General features: G+C 38.7%; 1 protein-coding gene across 1 annotated transcript in view; it reads left to right on the forward strand.

The window, feature by feature from the left end:
* The window catches only part of HECTD2 (HECT domain containing E3 ubiquitin protein ligase 2), a 55,734-nt gene that overhangs the window by 8,540 nt on the left and 27,748 nt on the right, over positions 1-19,446 (forward strand). The window contains exons 2-7 of the mRNA XM_015410179.1: positions 4,803-4,926; positions 9,002-9,140; positions 10,713-10,815; positions 12,279-12,368; positions 17,916-17,980; positions 19,203-19,248. Of these exons, the coding sequence (XP_015265665.1) occupies positions 4,803-4,926; positions 9,002-9,140; positions 10,713-10,815; positions 12,279-12,368; positions 17,916-17,980; positions 19,203-19,248 (567 nt within the window). The remainder of the gene's footprint in view (positions 1-4,802; positions 4,927-9,001; positions 9,141-10,712; positions 10,816-12,278; positions 12,369-17,915; positions 17,981-19,202; positions 19,249-19,446) is intronic.

Raw genomic sequence — 19,446 nt, forward strand, 5'->3', positions numbered from 1 at the left:
CCCGCCAAATTGCTGGTATGTTTTCTAAGGCTCAGCACAGGGTGACAATCCGAGGCCAGGTCAACCAATATAGTGGACTAGGTTAGGAAGACCTGTTCTCCGGAGGCCAGGTCTACCAATACAGTGGAAGGGGGTGAGTAAACCTCTTCTCTGGAGGCCAGGTCTACTAATACAGTGGAAAGGGGTGGGTAGACCTCTTCTCTGGAGGCCAGGTCTACCAATACAGTGGGAAAAGGTGGGTAAAATTTGATTTCATTCTCTTTTCTCTTATAATGTTTAAATTATTCTTAAAATATAGTATAAATATAATTTAAAATAATTTATTCTGAGATTTTTACAAGATTGTGGAAGTAATCTAAAAACTAACTTACACGATAGTCAAATGTAGATTTGCTCACAACTTTATTGCTAGTGCTACTAGCTTTTTTTGCTCACAAAGTAGAATTCCTGCTCACAACACTGCGGAGCTTAGAGGAAACATTGCTGCCGACAAAATCAAACATAAAAAACACATAGCATAATACAGGTTTCAGTTAGGTGAATCAACAGATATTTTCTCTTATGCACAACTGCTTGTGTATACTCAGTATCTGCAAGGCAACTCCATGAACGAAGGTATTTGTTCTCTGACTTTTTTAATACAACTACCCATGGAGAAGATTTCTTCAGGACACTGGTAAATATTATTGCCAATAAGGAGCTGGAACCATTGCAATTAGTATATACACGTGTGGGCACTGCTGATTATGGCCATGTATTCTGGGTTCTGAGCATCCATAACAGGTCACCCTGCAAACCACATTAACCCATTGTACAGTTCATCGATAAGCGTTTTCTGTGAAGACATTTCCTTCTAGTCTCATAGATGTCTGCCCTGTAGTGCTTAAAATTGTTAATCATATTTGAGGTAGTACCACAAACTAAATAATTTTCAAAACTGTATGACGGTTGGAGCCATATTCAGGGTATTTCTGTTCCATACAGACATTAAACTGTGTGGTGGAACTGAAAAAAGAAATCACTGTTCCTTGAAAGGGAGAAGAGCTTCTAAAGAGTGAGAATCTCTTGTGCAGATGACAGATCATACAGCAATATATCTAATCGTTAACATGGCCACATCCATGGATACTTAAATCGAGAGACGGGAGGCATGAATGGACAAGACAATCTGTCTAAAAACCTGAGAAAAGCCTAAGGTTTGCAGAAAAATATGAAATGTAAAAATAAATGCATTGGGCAGTTAGGCCCCCCCCCCAATAATAGAAGCAGCACCTTTAACAAACAATCGCCCCCCACAGTGACCTTTGTGGTGGTTGCTAGGCAATCACAATAATATTGTCGGCATTCAAGCCTTGATTTCTGTTGTGGAGGGAGCAAGGCCCTTTCCAGGATGGTTTGGCCCTGGAGGGAGGAGTCCTCTGGGCCAGGCCCAGCAACAAGCACTGGCAGGCCCAGATGCTCACTACTATTCAGCAGTAACCAAGGCACAAAAACAGTGTGGTGTAGTGGATAGACTTTCACACCAGGATCTAGGAGACCCAGATTTGAATCCACACTCTACCATGGAAGCTCATTAGGTGAACTTGGGCCAGTCTCAGTAGGGTTGCCAGGTCCCTTCAAGTCCCCAGTGGAGGATTTTGTGGGAGGTGTTCCATGGGAGCGGGGAGAGCCCCACCGTGATGACATCAAGCAGAAGTGGTGTCATCATGTTGGGGACTGGCACCTGTGCTCCAAGCCACACATTCCTTCCCTCTTGCAAGTTTTAAATGGCCTTTCTATCAGTTGAAGGGCCCTTTAAATCTTGCAGGAGGACAGAAAGAGGTGGCTGTTGGTGGTCAGGCTTGGGGGAGGGGCTTCCCCCTGGCTGGCAGCAGGACCTGGGGGATGGCAACCCTAAGTCTCACACTCCCACAGGGTAGTTGTGAGGATAAAATGGTGGAGGGGATAATGATGTAAGTTGCTTTGGGTCCCTATTCTGGGCAAATACACACTATGTAATCTGCCTTGAGTCTCAGTAGGAAAGGTGGACTATAAATTACCTAAAATTGCATTAATTAAATATATGTAAAGATGAGGGCAGATAAAATGTATGTTGGTTGGCTGGTGGGAAGGAGAGAAGGAAGCAGGAAAAGGTGAGGATATAGGTGTTGCCAGGAGAAGGGAAATAGGAGATAGGGCTGGTAGGGTCAGTCACAAGTTATTTCAGAGCTGTTCTCTCAAGAGTAGTTCTCAAAGAGCTCTCTCAGCCTCACCTACCTCACAGGGTGTCTGTTGTGGGGAGGGGGTGGGAAAGGAGATTTGTAAGCCACTCTGAGACTCCTTCAGGTAGTGAAGGCAGGGTATAAAACCAATCTCTTCTTAGAACTGACAGTGACACTTGAGGCAACAGAAGAGAATAATTAATTTGCTGATAATATAATTCATCACTTTTGATTACACAGTCCATTGATGGATACTTCCCTGTTTTGAAACACCATGTGTGGAGTATGAGACCTGGATAGGATGAAGTAATCAAAGTTGTGGATATCACAACAAAAGTAAAGGTCCTTGGTTATGAGAAGATAGCATGCTGGAGGCACTTTCAGGACTCTGACCTGATGACCTTTTGATGAAAAGCTAGTGATGAATATCTAATTCTCTCTGGTAGAACTTTCCTCATTTGTGGCAATGTGCTGCTGTGAAGTTGGTGTTTCTACCATTAGAACCAAGGGAAAGAATAGTTTGGATCTTATTCATGACCTGCAGTATGTTCTAGCTGTAACAAACCCTCATAGTTCATCAAAATGAAGCTGTTTGAGACATCATACTAATACTTCTCATTTTTGCATGGTTGATAATAAGTAGTATAAAACTTCATTTAGCAAAATGAATGTTATTTTTTATTTGCCAGTTGATTGAGCAAACAATTTTCTTATTTTTCTTTTTGTCATTTATAAAAGGAAGGAATTAGTTTTGATGACTAGCTCAGAGGTGCCAAAAATGTTCTAAAGGAATAGACACCCATGTTTAACATGTAGTTTTTGTACTATGGAAGTCTTTTTGTTGCTAGTTTATGATAATTCAGCCTAAAATTGTCTAAGAGTCTTCTTTGTGGTGAAATTAAATAATGGATTTTGAACTTTAATTTTTGAAAATTAAAACATTAGTTTTGTTTCCTCATTTTCTTGGTAGATTACATTGTTGTATACTTTGTACAAGTATTATTTTTCCAAGGAGTAGTTTTTTGCTACCTCCAGAACACCTACCTTGAGTGGAGTACATTCCAGTTTCATCATATTTCATCACTGTATTAATCATTTGCACTAATTCTTAAGAACTATTTGTATGTGGCATGTGTGCATATGCTCTATTCAGAATCCTGACTTGTAAGTAAAAAGGAGTTCAAGGGTATTCTTAGAGCACCATAGGAGAAATTAGAGTCTTTAACCTCTTATTTATAAGCTAACTGTTAGCTGTGGAAGAAAATTAGTCATTGGTTGTATCATTAAAGAGTGGTTTAATATTATCATCATAAAGCCCATATAAAATTCTGTTCTACATGGAATTACTCTAAAATATTGGTATTTTTGGTTTTCAACTTTAAAAATGGTTTTCATATAAATACAAATACATCTGGAAGCATGAGCTGTTTGTGCTTGGGAGTATTATGTGAAAAGATCATACATTAAAATTCAGGAAGAAGAGGAGGAGGAGGAGGAGATTGGATTTATACCCCGTCCTTCACTACCCAAAGGAGTCTCAGAGCAGCTTACAAACTCCTTTCCCTTCCCCTCCCCACAACAGATACCCTGTGAGTTAGGTAGGGCTGAGAGAACTCTGACAGAAACTGCTCTTTTTCAAGAACAACTGTGCCAGAACTATGGCTTGCCCAAGGTCATCCAGCAGGTGCAAGTGGAGGAGTGGGGTATCAAACCCGGTTCTCCCAGATTAGAGTCCGTGCACTTAACCACTACACCAAACTGGCTATAACAATACTCCAACATGTTTATTGGAGCTATGTGATATTTTTGCTTTATCTACTTTCGTTTTATTTCCTTTATATAAAGAATGGTTCAAGACAGAATTTTAGAAAGGAAATGTGCAAATGGTTCCTGAAAAATATGGCTATAACACAAGGCATAGTGATGGTAGGAGTACATCCTTTCTGGAAACAGAATGGAAAGGGATGAAAAGTTTCTCAACAAAGCACTTAAGTTTAGAGAGTAGACAGTGTCTGTTCTCCATCTGTAGCTGGCTAGTAGTACTAGTCAAAAGGCCAGTGTGGTTCTGATGATTTAGCCTCCAGTCAATGAATCCTTGACTCCAGGAATTCTCGTCAAGGGTTTCTTCTGTGGGTGGTCACATTGGCATTCATATGTATACACCAGGGGTCATTTCGTAGAAAAAGAGCTAGGGGAACTCATTAGTATAACTCATTAGCATAAAATAGGAATTTCAAAAGCCATGGTTCACTGGCCTGGACAAGTCTTTAAAATATACTGCTTACCTCCCAGCTAGAAAGTACAAGGATGGGCCACCCACCCCCAAATGCTGCTCCAAGCCTATGTTTGTCCTTCATAATATGCTAAATAGGTTCCTACCAAACAGAAGTGTAAGTGTGCTTACATCTCATGGGACTTGAGTGCAGTGGACTTTGTGTTTGGTCATAAACATGGCAATATTTTTGTGACCTTGTATTCATTCTGAGCTATTTTCAGCCCTTTATAAATCATTACCAGTGTGTTCCTCTTTAACAAAAGATATGTTCCATGGTACTAGAAGCTTTGTAAACCACAACATCGCATTGCTTTTTCTAACCACAGGGGTTGGAAAGAGGACCCAAAAGTGATATTTCCCCTTTCAACAGTTTCATTTCCACTATCAGCCAGAAGCAAGAAGATGCTGGAAGTTCACCTACACAGTTTGTTATTGCAGATATAAAAAATGGTAAGAGAATAAAAAGCTTCATTATTTAGTCACTGGTAACTCCAGGAGGTACTCAGTACACTATTGTTAGTAGCTGTAATTGTTTTTGTTTGTGTTGTGACAGTGTCTTGGGTGCTTGCTAGCAAAACTGTGCTAAGCATTGTATACTCATGGTAAATGACATTCCACAGTAAGAACTTGCATTCTAAAAAATGCAAGACATAACAGATGACTGAGATAAATAAATCAGCAGTGGATTGTAGGGTAAAGTAACTAATGAGCTTTAGTGTGTGCAATTTGCACATGTAGTAGGCTAATCAGTGGTGGTAATCATAGCTTGCCACCTGCTTAGCTATTCTCAAATATCAGGTTTCTTTGTGTAAGTGCTATAGAAGAAATGGGATCGCAGAAAAGACTTTAAATGACATAGTTTGCATGTTTAAGAAACTGGGAACAGTTGGGGCTGGCATTAGAAACAAGGAAGAACATTGTTTTAAAGCTCAGCAGCACATACAGGAATAAGGAGAACTTTGAAGCTCTCTGGTAAAATTATGTATACTTTATGCAGGGCTTTTTTTTAAAAAAAGGAGGAGTAGTGCTGGAACTCTCAAGAGGGAAATGAAGTTTTCAATCTGTACACTGAAAACTCATGAACTTTTAAGCATTTTAAAAATAATTTTGTCAAAGAGGTTCCAGAGCTCCATTCTGACGTGCCCCCCAGAAAAGTTACAGTAGTTATTTTATTGTACGTTCAATGTTAAAGTAGGTTTCCCTTGCTCGAAAGCCAGTCGAATCCGACTCTAGGGATATGGTGCTTATCTCCATTTCCAAGCCGAAGAGCCAGCGCTGTCCAAAGACGTTTTTGTGGTCATGTGGCTGGCATGACTAGACACCAAGGTGCACAGGACACTGTTACCTTCCCACCGAAACGGTACCTATTTATCTACTTGCAATGTCTTGCTTTCGAACCGCTAGGTTGGCAGGAGCTGGGACCAGAGGCGGGAGCTCACTCCGTCATGTGGCACTTGGGTCTTGAACTGCTGAACTACCGACCTTCAGGTCTGCGGTTCGGCGTCTTAACCACTTGAGCCACAACAGCCCCTAATGTTAAAGTATATGGCTTATTTATCCTCAAAAAGGGTATAAGGGTATTTTAAATGACAGAAGCTTCTCTCAGGGCCACTCAAGTAATTCAGTCAAGCTTATGTTTGTATTTTGGGGTCTTTGCCCCACCTTCTGCCATGCAAGTATAAAACCCTGTCCTTTAGGTAAAGTTTTATATTTAGATGGCAGAATAGGAGGGAACACAAGCTCTCAGTCATAAATAAACGGGGTTGCCTTGAGTCTTTTAAGAGGTGGAGATAGACCTCTTAGGATCTTTTTGGAGATAACTGAGGTGAGTACTTTAGCACAACAAAATTATTACTAAAAGCTATATGTATGTACTAGAATAAGAGCAAGATGTGCCAAAAAAGCAAAATTCAGCAATAAAGAACATAAAATGTGTTGTATTCAATGGAGGCAGGCCAGTCAGCCAACATCTTGATCCTTTAAGTATGGCTAATTATAATATCACACATGAAGTGCAATCCTAAAAAAAGTATCTCCAGCCTAAACCCTTCATTTCAATGGGCTTAGACTGGAGTAACTGTTTAGGATTGCACTGATAGTGTTTTATAATAATGGTCTGGGTTTTTATACTGGTTTTATGCTTCTGGATTCTTTGTGCTTTTAATTTTCTTAGTTTTTATTGGCTAGGTTTTCAGTGGTTGTGAATTTTAAATGATTGTATGATATTGTCTTGCTTAAAATAGGCTGATTAAATGTATTACTGATCGATAGTACCTCATTTTTTTTACTGAGTTTAATATGGGGTGATCATTCTCAACCAACCTATTAGTGGCATTCTCAATCTCACATGTGATAAAGCTGGGTCTTGTCCTCACAGTGAATCACTTCAAATAGTTTTTTAAAGTATTTTATTTAAGAAAAACATCTGTAACAAGCTGCAGGCCTGTAAAGAACCATGTGGGAAGGAGATAAACAATTTGGAAATTTCTCCTTTATAGCAACTCAGAGTACACCTACTGAGTTCTGGGGTTTAATGAGTGGCTGCAAGCTCACATATGTAGTTCAGTAGTTTAGTGCATTTGTCCTATTGAAAGCAACACCCTGAGGGTGCTAAGGTTCTTTGACTTGTGTGGCTAGCAAATAAACCACACAATGTAGATGTTCAGTGAGTAGTAGCAGGGATCTTGCTCCTCCTCACTTTACATCATCATTGACATCATTTGCACATGCTCAGTTTAGATTTCTTTGTCTGGTCAGTCATCAATCACATATTTGACAAACAGATGTTACTTGGCCGCATCTCAACTTTACAATGCAGGTGCTTGTCTCATTAAAATTGATTTATACAGGTGCTCATTTTCTTTGGCTGCCTACGTAGAGTAATTTCACCTTTGAATGAACTCTCAGACTGAGTTCATTTTCAATACAAAACGTAGATGTTTTCATTACAAAAATGGTTGTTTTACATTGATACATGTATATTAAAGTATAATAATATTCTTAATATCATTCTATAGTTTATTTCCATAAAAATATATAAAGGATACATTGAATTACAGAATAATAGCACTTATTTTAAATATTAACTTTCTATAAGCACTCTTCTAATATTGTAAAGTGATCTATGACATAAAACTTTTGTAGATACACTGAATCTATCTGTTTTTATTTTTTATGAATTTTAAAAGAGTTTCTAGAACATTTTTTATGAATTTTAAAAGAGTTTTAATTTACCTTAAAACTTCTAGACTAGTAAAATTGGCCAGTAGGGGTTCCCCTTTGTATAATACAAATTCTGTACATTTTAATTGGTTTCTAATGAATGACAGATGTGCATGATTGATTATTTTGTTTTCATAAACTTTTTGGAACATCTCCCAATTTTCTGTTTGTTAGTAGCTTATGGATCTTTGCCAGGTTAATTTTAAGTGTGTAACTGTTTTTTCTTTCTTTAAGCAAGCGCCTTTTTGTCTTAAGCTTGATAACTTTCTTATACCATAATCTTATACCATAATCTTAGTAAATATTCAACTTTAAACAAAATATAAAGCCTAAAAACACACAAGTCAGAAGGGGGGGGTTTACTCTGTTACAGTGTACAGCTATCCTTTCATTTACCCCAGTTAGGCTTTCCTAAAAACATATTGACCAATCATTTCTAGCTCTCTTTGAAGCAAAGCTATAAATCTCTAATGTTGGCAGTGGTGCTTCCTGCCATTCCAATTAAAATTCCTTTCACTGGGCATCACACCAATTCAGTTCATTTAAGTGTATAGCTTTTTCTATACAAACAAACAAAATCCTTTCTATCTTAAAATAGGCTGAAAAGGGCAAATATATATAGATATTGGTTATAGATTCCAATAGGTCAATATTGATATGTTAAAGCATTCTAAACTTAAGGAAAGAGAAGCCTAGTTTGATTTTTCCTCATTTAAAATTACTCAAAACTTCATTAGCTGTAATGAACTTCTAAACTGTTTTATTTGAAGCAAAGGCTGGAACATAGATCTTCACTTATGACAGGTCTAGCTGGGATGTTTCAGACCAGTCTCATAAGAACACCTGCTCATTAGAAGATTCCTTTGCTGTCAATTAGATAAAATTTAAAACACCTGTTTCTATAATTCTGCTTAGTGGTTAACAATTTGTTAATTCTACTGGAGAATCCCAAAGAATTCCTGGAAGTCAGCAATAATCAATAGACAATCATTCGAACCCTTGAATTGTCCTCTACACTATGGTATAGTCTGTTGAAGTTCAGGGCTACTTCAACATACTACTGATAATCTAGCCTTAAACCTGAATAGCACAATGCAAGAGCTGGGAGTAATTTTATCTCTCTTTCTCTGTGTTATAAATGAAAAAAGGCATCCCTTCTGTTTCATTTATTTTCTTTACTTAATAGTCAGCTTCCTCAGAAGTCATTATTTACCATTTCAGATGAGAAAGATCAGATTATCTCAGGGAGAAACTGTTGGGACTTGAAATTTCATAAGTTAGTTTTTATTTTCTTCTTATTCAGTGAAAGAGCTTCCTCCCCTTGGCCACGATGTTAGGCAAAAACAGCGCAACTCCATAGACACACTTCCAGTAGAAATGAACGTTTCTGTTCCTCCAGAAACTTCTCTTCCCATCCAAACCAAAACTGTGCAAGACTTTCAGTAAGTTGTATTATTGATTTCTTGATGTGTTCTTTTTATTGTAATAACATAATTGCTATAAATACTGCTTGACTGGGACTTTCGAATTAGTAACCTGGCTATTGAGCAAAGTTGCCATGGGGCCCTCTTAACTTCCAAAGCAAAATAATACCTGAATTGGGAGGGGGAGTATCCCTTTCTCTACAAATATAGAAACTGTAATAAATCTATGTGTATGTAAATTTGTGTGGAAAGAAAATATAGGACTAAGATTACATTGGCAAAGTAGAATATAGTATCTAGATCTAGGTTGGCCACTTAATTTTGCTTATTTCTCTCTCTCTTTATGACACAAATAAAAACGAGTGGGTCATGCTGTGATTTACTCTAGGTGTATCATCTGGCCCTGCTGAGCACTGAAATTATGGTCAGTTGCGTTACTTGGATATTACTTGTGCCTGGCTAAGACTGCTAAATGGTTCTATTATACCACATTGGGATCCCCTTTTCCATAGGTAAAGGTAAAGGTTCCCTTGCTCGAAAGCCAGTCGAATCCGACTCTAGGGTTGCGGTGCTCATCTCCGTTTCAAAGCTGAAGAGCCAGCGCTGTCCGAAGACGTTTCCGTGGTCATGTGGACGGCATGACTAAACACCAAGGTGCACGGAACGCTGTTACCTTCCCACCGAAGTGGTACCTATTTATCTACTTGCAATAGACTTGTGTGTAAACAAGAAGAGATGTTACCTATTTATCTACTTGCAATAGAGATGGTACCTATTTATCTACTTGCAATAGACTTGTGTGTAAACAAGAAGAGATGTTCTTTAGGGTTACCAACTTTCAGGTGAGGCCTGGAGTTCTCCTAGAATTACAACTTATCTCCAGCCTACAGAGATCAGTTCCCCAACAGGAAATGGCAGATTTAGAGGGTGGATTCCATAGTCTGCCCTAGACTCTCAGTGACATGAAGTTCTAGAGTGACATCACACCCCCACTGAGCTTCCTCCACAAACTCTGCCCTCCCCAGGTACTGCTCTTAAATCCCCAGGAATTTATCCAGCTGGCTCTGGCAGCCCTACCCTTAGCTCACAGATCTGTATAGTTGTTTATTTGGAGAATGTCCAGGCCAGGATCCAAAGAGCCAGTTCAAATATATGCAAGGGCTTAGGCATGCCAGCACAATGTTTTTTATTTTTTTAAATAGTAGACATCATGCCAAATCACAAAATGAATTTTAAAATCTTTCCTCTAAAAAAAGAGTTTTCTATATGGAGCCATGTGGATCTTCTGATCAGGAAATGCATAGCTTCCTTGAGCATGTAGTTGTGCTGCTGTTTGGAATACAGCATCAGAGTACTGTTACATCATGCAAAAAATGTAATTATACATTTATAAATAGCATTTATATAAATGTAATTATACATCTTATGCATAATTTAGATTTTAAAACATAAAGATTCATAAACCAATAGGAGTGTGTTCAGGTTCATATTTATTACAATTGGATCTCAAAAATGTATTGAAGGTTGTTTCTATAAAATGTTGTAAAAGCTGCATTTAATATGAATTACATTTTTGTGCTTTCTGTTTAGAGAGGACGTAGAAAAAGCCAAGTTATCAGGAGACTGGAAAACAGTGTATGAGTTTTATTCAACAACATTTGATTCTTTTTCAGAAGTCAATTCTGCATTTAAGGTAAAAAGCAGCCTAATTTATTTGAACATTGACTAGCAACATATGTTATTTATAAAAACCAAGGAATGGAAAAAATAGTAGCTAGATGAATAAGAATATTCTGTTTGTTGGGAAGGGATTAAAGCTACTCACTCACATACTTTTATAGTAATCAGTGCTATGAGTAGTTTTAATCAGACAGCAGAAATAGTTCAGTAATAGCTGCCATCACCTAGGCATTACTACTGGCCTCTCACTTTTATAGGTGTGATACATCCGTGTCTTATACCAGATTGAATTGTTGGTTCTGTGTGGCTTATCTAGGCAAAACTGTTCCATGAAATGGGAGAGTGGCATATGTAATTTAGTAAAATGTTTTTAATAATAAGAGAAAGCATAAAGAAAGATCATATATGAAAGATTACTTGAGGGTAGTTTAGTTTAGTTTATTTCTACAATCCTTAGACCAGTCATACCAAAAGAAGTACACCTTTACAAAACTCCAAGATTTTAAAATACATCAGTAAAACATTAAAAGCAATATTTAATCTAATATCAAACTACTATATCTAACTAGCTGCCTTGGGGTTTCCGTGCTCTGAGTATCACCATACAAAAACTGGCTACTTGGTGGGTAATCTTGGGATTTCTATCAGATAGAAGGAACTCGAGTATAGCTTTTTTGGAGAGGCCCAGAATTTCTTCAGTCAGCGGCGTGATGATTTGATTACGCACCACCTGATAATACGGACATCTAAAAAACATGTGTTCTGTAGTCTCAACCTCCCTTAATGGGCAGGTACAAAGCCTTTCTGTGAAAGGAATATTCTTGTATTTTCCTTCAAGTACAGCAGAAGGGAGGGCAGAGCACCTTGCCAGAGTGAAGGCTCTCCTAAACCCTTTTACTTCAAGAGATGTTAAATAGTTGGCTGGGCCCACAGTATTTTTGATAATTGCCCTCATCTTAATGTTTTGTATGCTGGAAAGATCAGTTTGACGTTCTATATCCTCGATTCTCTGCTTAACTAATATTTTTGCTTGGTCTGTTCAAAAAGATAGGAGCACCTGGGGAGAAACTTGAGGGTAGATTATCATATTGTTGAATAATGCAAAAAATTCAGTAAGGTAGTTAAATTCTGTAATTAGTTTCCCAATCCTTGTTCAAAAGACATTAAAGTGGCCAAAAGGGCATTTGTCCTATAGTTTGTAAGTATCTAGCACAACTCCAGGAGGTCAATTTGACTATCAACAGCAATATTTATGGATGTATTAGAATGTTAGAGTATTAATCTGTGGTATATTGGAATGTAGGAATTAAAAACTATTAATAAGGTTAATGAATGGAACAATTCTATAATTTACATTTGCAAACTGTTGTAAACTGCCCTGAGCCCCATTGGGGGGAGGGCGGTATACAAATCAAATAAATAATAAATAATAAAATGGAAAAACTAACTAGTTCTGTGCATTATCTCAATTTACAGAAATACAGCAATGCTCCTTTTAATTCCATTGAAGACTGCAGAGTTGATATTAAATTTGTGTATGCTGTTTATGATGCCTTGCTAATTACAGTAAGTAAAAATTAGATTTTTTAAATTCTGATTTTCTGTTCAGTATTTTGAATATTGAAATAAATTCTTATAAAAATTACAGTTGTTATGTCATTGGGACAGGGTTATGTATGTCACTATTTTATCATTCAAATATCTTCCATGCAAAAATTATATGCTATTAATACTATATATCTTGCTACTAAGACAGCCTATTAATTTAAAAACATTTGCTAAGCATTGCTAATGGTAACATCTCATTAAAACATGCTGAGATTACCAGCTAAACTGTACTGATTCACAGTATAGTAGCAATAGCGCTGAAATTTGGAATGGAAATTCCCAATGTTTGGGGGGGACTCCCCCAATTTGGAAACTCCAAGCCCACCCACCCCTCCTTGTAAAATTTGAACTGTAGTTGAGACAGTGAGCAAACTTGAGGCTCCATGCATGTCTTCTGGTCCAATTTTGGATTATTTCAGTCCACTCAGTCTAGAGGAAGTTGACAGATTGCTCTCGACAGTACGCCCAACCACGTGCAGTCTTGATCCGTGCCCTTCATGGCTAATTAAACCTGGTTGTGAGGAGTTTTGAGGTGCCCTCAGGGATATTATTAACAAGTCCCTCTCAGAGTGGGGGCACTCAAGGAAGCGATGGTCCACCCTCTCTTTAAAAAACCATCTTTGGGTCCGGCTGAATTGGCAAACTACCGGCCAGTTTCCAATTTGCCTGATTTGAGCAAATTAATTGAGAAGGTGTAGTGTATTCAAAGCTGCCTTGAATGCATGATATGTTGTGAAACATCTAATTGAAGTGTAATGTTAAGCTTCGTCCTGGGCTAGGATCCAAATCCATCCAATCTAGCCCAGGAAGCACCTAACCAATCACTTTCAAGCAAGCTCCCTGAGCGGGAACATCCTTATTGGTTGGTATTTGTACAGTGGGTGTGGCTACATTAGCCGGGAATGTTTAAAAGCAGGACAGCTGCAATGTAAAGGCTGTTCTGGCTATCAGATGTTGATCTGTATTGGAGTTGTGTTTGAGCTGAAGAATAAAGTTGTGTTCTTGCTGAATCACTCTCCGACTGCTTGTTAAGCGAGCAACAACAATTGGCGATGAGGATGGGATCTTAGTGTGGGTAGGCAGCCCCACTAAACAATCCCACGATGGACAACAGCGAGCATCGCGCCGTGGCCAATCAGCAGCAGGCACCGCCAGATCTGGAGGAACCGCCTGCAACGATGGCCAATAACCAGAAGTTTGAGGCATTCGAACCCACCACCGAGGACTGGGACGCTTACCTGACAAGGTTCGAGTACCACCTCGAGGCAAACGACATCGCGACTCGACTGTTTTGGGCCGGGGAGCTGTGGGGGGGGGGGCCCTCTGCAACTTACCTGGCTGCTTCTTGTTCTGACTGAGGGCTGCTGGGAGCAGGGGGTGGGGCTTGTTGCATGTGCCCACCCCCTGGGCTCTTTACTGCCGGAACTCCGCTCTTGTGCACTCCTGCAGGAAATGACCCCTGGGGCACTTAATGCATTTACAAGACCATTTTCATTGTGTGTAAATAAAGGAAGGAGATAGTTGGTTTTAAACAAAATGGATTATCATTTAACCTTCTTTGTAGAATGATCCCTTGTAGAGACTTTGCTCATAGCTCATTCATAATAAAATAAATAAATAATGATGTGCTCACTACCACTGTACTCATTTGCCCCCTCCCAATAGAATCTTTCCGGCTACGACCTGCAGCACCATATTTGTCAGTGTTCAGAAAATGGTTCTAGGCTGAACTCTTTAGAAGGATCTTTAAGAAGTTTGTTGTTTGTTTGTTAGTCCTGGGCTGCTTCCACCCCTGGGTGATTTTCCTTGTTAGTCTGGTTGCTGATGCAATTCTGGTGAAATCACCTTTGCAATGGAGGTTCCAGACAGCCCAGGGTAATTCATTTTCTCTCCAATTTTAGCACTGGTTTCCCTTTCACACCTAATGTGCATTGAAGCCCCCCCAGGTGTGTGATCACATAACTGTCAGAATTCTTTCACCTAGGGTTTTTAAAAAATATGTTAATGAACATGGTTAACAGTGCTGCATAGAAATAATGCAATACTGTTTGAAAAACAGGGTTTTTTTTAAAAAAAAACATATTTGCAGACACCTCTAACAATCCTCTCCCTCCTCTCTAAATAGTTATTGTGGGTGATTCTCTTCTGTTCTTTAAAAATGAGCATGAATAATGCTCAATAGGAATAATGTGATACCATGAACAAACTTTAAAAAGAAGGGGCTCTGCCCTCAGCCCTGCCTTTTACTGACAAAAACCAAGGCTTGAAGACTGCCAATACAGTTGTGTACTTGTTTCTTAAAGCTTCAGTCTGCTTTTATTATTTGGGGTGTTTAATCCTCCAGTGTATTTTTAAAGATGTTCTGCAAACCTGGGGCTTGTTTGTTCATGGTCCCAATCTCCAGTTTTCAGTGTCCACAGATGGACCATGTTGAGTATTATAACACATATATTGACTTAATGAGCCTCATTTTAGAAATTCTTAGGCCCAAAAGCAGGCTGTGAACATGATTAGCCCTGGCTATATGTGCTGCTCTCCACACGGTGTGCACACTACTTCTTTGAATGGCAGACAGTTATTTTTCCAGTAGGCTTGTCAATGTCAGAATAATAATCTCTACAAACGTACAATGTTTTATTCTTTAGCCCCCCCAAATATGTTTTTGTCTAATTAAAACAGCTTTTGCTCAATACAAATTTCAGATAGCAGTAAGGCTAGAGAAGAATTTTGTTTGGTTGCTTTTTTACCACCATTTAACAAAAACATCTTGGGGGGGGGAGTGGGAGGGAATAAATTGTTCTTGGCAATTGTTGGTCGCAAGCCAAATTTTATTGTGACTGTTAAGAACATTTTATTCTCATCCATTATAAAAGGTTCAGTCATGTGAGTACAATTACATTTGTTAGATAACTAATTTTGAACAGTTAGATTTGAATCCAGTAACGCCTTAGAGGCCAACAAGAGTTTCAGGATATAAGCTTTTGAGAGTGAAAGCTCTGGGAGAGGGAGCTTTGACTGTTGCAGGTTTATACCTGGAAACTTTTGCTGGTTAGGTGCTAATTACAGGTGAGTTCAGATTTGGGTCTGTTGGTTTAAATACCCTCTCTTCCCTCTCGGGTTCGTGCCGCCTCTGTGGAGCAACACCCAAGAGGGAAGGGGATGTATTTAAAGTTTTAATATCTTCCCTTCACTGGGGAATTCTGCCATGGAGGCAGCATGAGCCCGAGAGGGAAGGGAAGGTATTTAAGGTTAAGAGTTTCTGTGTCTAATTTAGCTAACCTTCCCTCTTGGGCTTATGCCGCCTCTGTGGCACAATCCCCCAATGAAGGGAATCGTGTTGCAGAGGCAGCACGAGCCCAAGAGGGAAAGGAAGGTAGTTAATGTTTAAATATCTTCCTTCACTGGGGGGTCCTACAGCAGTGGCTGCAAGACTCCCTGAGAAGCAGTGGCTGCAAGACTCCCTGAGAAGCCAAGCCCAAATAAAAGCTGAATAATATCAGTTTTTATTCAGCGGCAGCTACTTCGGTACTTTGGTTGATTAAATACCCCAAAAATACTGATAAGGTATTTTTCGGGGGTTTGTTCGGCTCAGTATATACCGAATCCACACCCCTAGTGCTACTGGACTCTAGTCTAACTGTTCTACAGCAGACCAACATGGCTACCCTCTGAAACTAATTTTGAACAAACTGTATAAATATTTATTGGAAGCATCTTTTAGCTAGTTAAAACTAGAAATGTCCTTTAGATCATTATCCATTGTTGAAAACTGCAGTGTTCATACCAGGTAACTTTTATTAACAGTCTTGTCCCATACAAATCTGATCCAGGGCCTATTTAGGATCACCACAACCAGTTTCTATCACATAGCCCTTGTGCAAGAATAACTTGTTTATGGTCTTCAATGTGTACATGTACGATAGAGAAATTGACAAAGGATAGTTAAACACACAAAGGCTAGATTACGAAGTGCCAGTTTCACTCAGTGCATATATATAGTTTGTTTTTACTCGTATCCTTTCTGAAATGCACAGCTTTTCTTTTTCATCTGCCTTTGGAAATCTGAATTGAACTTCAGTGTTTCTCTAACCTACATTGGCACAAGAGTTTGTGTGTCTAATTTAGCTAACCTCTCTATTATAAAGTCGTGACTATTTAGTTTAGTCTTATCCCGTCTGGCATATTTTGGAATGGTTCCTAGCAGCTATCAGTCTTTTCTTGCCAAAGCAATTTAGCTGTCAAGGTGAAAATAGGACACAGATAACTCTAATAAGAATTTGCAAATATATTCATTTAATATTAAGAAATAGTTCCAAAACATCCAGTTAATAACTGAATGACACTTTTTCCCCTAATGCTTAGGGCCAAACTATTATTTCAGTAGCCTTTGTTCTACATGAACAAATTGCTCAGGGTGGCAGTGGGAGGGAGACAGAAAGTTAAGGAGGTGCGTTTAACCCCTTCTCTACTAATCATTATCCCACTCCAGATGACTCACTTTTACAGTCTCAGTTCCCATCTATAGTGTGGGGATAATTATTGTGGTCTATGCTACAGGGCTATTTTACAAGATGATGTGTGTGAAGTTTTTGGAACACTAAAAGGATTGTATAAAACTATTATGTTTGGATATTATTATACTATTATACAGTTTGGATCTTAGCCTGATCATCACTGATTGTCTCTAATCAGGGTTGCTGGATCCCTCTGTCTCTCACTAGGGTTGCCAGGCCACTCCTGGCCACCAGTGGGGGATGGAGGGGGTAGGGTTGCCAGATCCAGGTTGGGAAAGTCCTGGAGATTTGGGGATGGAGCCTGGGGGAACCTCAATGGAGTACAATGCCACGGAGTCCACCCTCCAAAACATCCATTTTCTCCATGGGAATTGATCTATTCAGTCTGGAAATTAGCTGTAATTCCATGGGATCCCCAGGTCCCACCTGGAGGCTGACATCCCTGTCTCTAACTGTTGGGGACTTGTGTGCATGCTCAATCAAATGCTATCCCTTCACTGCAAGTCACATGGTTGTCTATGGCAAATATATGAGGGACTGGGAAGTATGCAAGAAGGTGCACTTGCACTCTCTACTAAGCATTGGTCCAACATTGGCATAGGATGTCTCTGATATCCTAGTAAAACGGGGTGGGGGGAGTGAAATTCAGAGCAATAAAAGAGGCTCTGATGACTTCATATGGGAAAAATTAGGAATTTAAAATTTAGGATATATCCTATCATGAGGGATTTAAATATTAATGTGACGAATGTATATAAAAATGAATGGCAATAATAGAATTGCAAGTTGCATTTGAATTAGAATTATAGTCTCTTTGTTTTGTTGTATCGTGTCAGGATAATAGTGTGAGTTGTGCTTTATTCCCAGTCCTTTTGATAAGAACACTCTCTGAGTCATGATCCAGCCACATGGTGATAATGATAACTGTAGAAATTACTCCTTTGATAAAATGCTAGTTACAGCGTTTTCTCTCTCTCTTCATTTGTTCTAGCCTCAAGATATTCAGAAATGTGTCTTGAAGGGAACAATTAATGGTTTATTACAGGAATGGAAAGGGTAATTATAACATACCCATACATGTTTATAGTATGCAAGTCATTTATATTTTCTGCTGAAATGGACATTTGAAAGCCAAATACCGTCTCGTACCAGAAACAGCAAAGTCCTATGGCACCATAAAGACTAGCAATTTTATAATGGTATATGCTTTCATTGCCTAAAGTTGAAGCATTATCCTTAGGCCATTGCATATTTATATGGGTACAGGAAAAAATTGCAAACTGTGAAGCCAAAAGTAACTGCAGTTAAGTTTGTCCCATTTATCTAAATGTGTACAAGATAAGAACAGATACCAGAGTGACCCATTCACAATAGCAGTCTCTGATTATATTATTATTTTTTTCTTGCCGTGCTATGTCAGAGGATGTCATATTGCTTATCTCAAAGCCATCATCAGACTTCAACAAAAAGACTTTATAGGGAAGATGCAGTGTAAAATTGGTAAACTACAGTTCATAAGCTAATTCTATTCAGGTTAAACATAATTGAGGTGGGGGTTATCCTTTCCTGTACATAAAATAATTGACTTTCTTTAGGAGGTTTTTTTCCCTCTCCAAACTTGTTGCACTATTATATGAGCTCGTTTGCTCACATGAAGCCCCAAGTATAGGCCAAAAAGCACTGCAAGTCTCAGGGATAAATCCTGCCCCTCTCCAAAAAAGGCAGTATAGTTTGTTGTTAGGACACAAACCCTTATGGTGCAGAAGTTGAGGATTAGAATTAACATAAAATTGATTTTTGCATTTTTGGCCCCTGTGCTACATTACTCTCCAGCAACCTGCAAACATTCCACTGCATTCTAGCAAGCAAATATTACAGTGGAAAACTCACATGAATAGCCACAGATTTTTTTCCCCTTTATAGACTAAAAACGTCAGGTTTACTTGTATTTTGTGCTTAGACATTTAGTTTCTGGTGGGATAGGCAATTTTCCAGGGAACCACACTACTTGCTCTGAATATCCATAAGAGCTTTGGTCTTTTGTTTCTCAAACAGCAGCTCTATTAGTTTCCCCTCTCATTTCTATAGTAATATATTTCATACCTAGCTGAAAGTTGTTTAATGTATAAAGGACTAGCATAATTTTTGTGCATGCACACACAACAATCCCTTGCTGTTAAAAAAAGAAGTTGGAACTGCATATTAAATGCATTTGTGATTGCACACACACACGCCCAGATTGTGCCTTTCATTTGTTGGTCTGTTCATTTGCTTTCAGGTCACGAACAAAAGATGATCTTAGAGCGTATTTTATACTAATACAGGTAGGATGTATAGAAGCCTTTATTTACTTATGGGGGTATACATGCACCATCTTCTGTTACAGTACATTTTGTTTTGTTTCTTTTTATTGTCCTTGTTACAGTGCTGCTTTTTGTATTTTTGCAGTGCTTCAGCACAAATTGCAGCATGGCTACAATTAGGTATTAGAGACACATCCGCTTGAAAAGGCACATTGACAT

This window comes from Gekko japonicus, unplaced genomic scaffold (genome assembly GCF_001447785.1).
Source record: "Gekko japonicus isolate JY-2015 unplaced genomic scaffold, Gekko_japonicus_V1.1 scaffold841, whole genome shotgun sequence".
NCBI lineage: Eukaryota > Metazoa > Chordata > Lepidosauria > Squamata > Gekkonidae > Gekko > Gekko japonicus.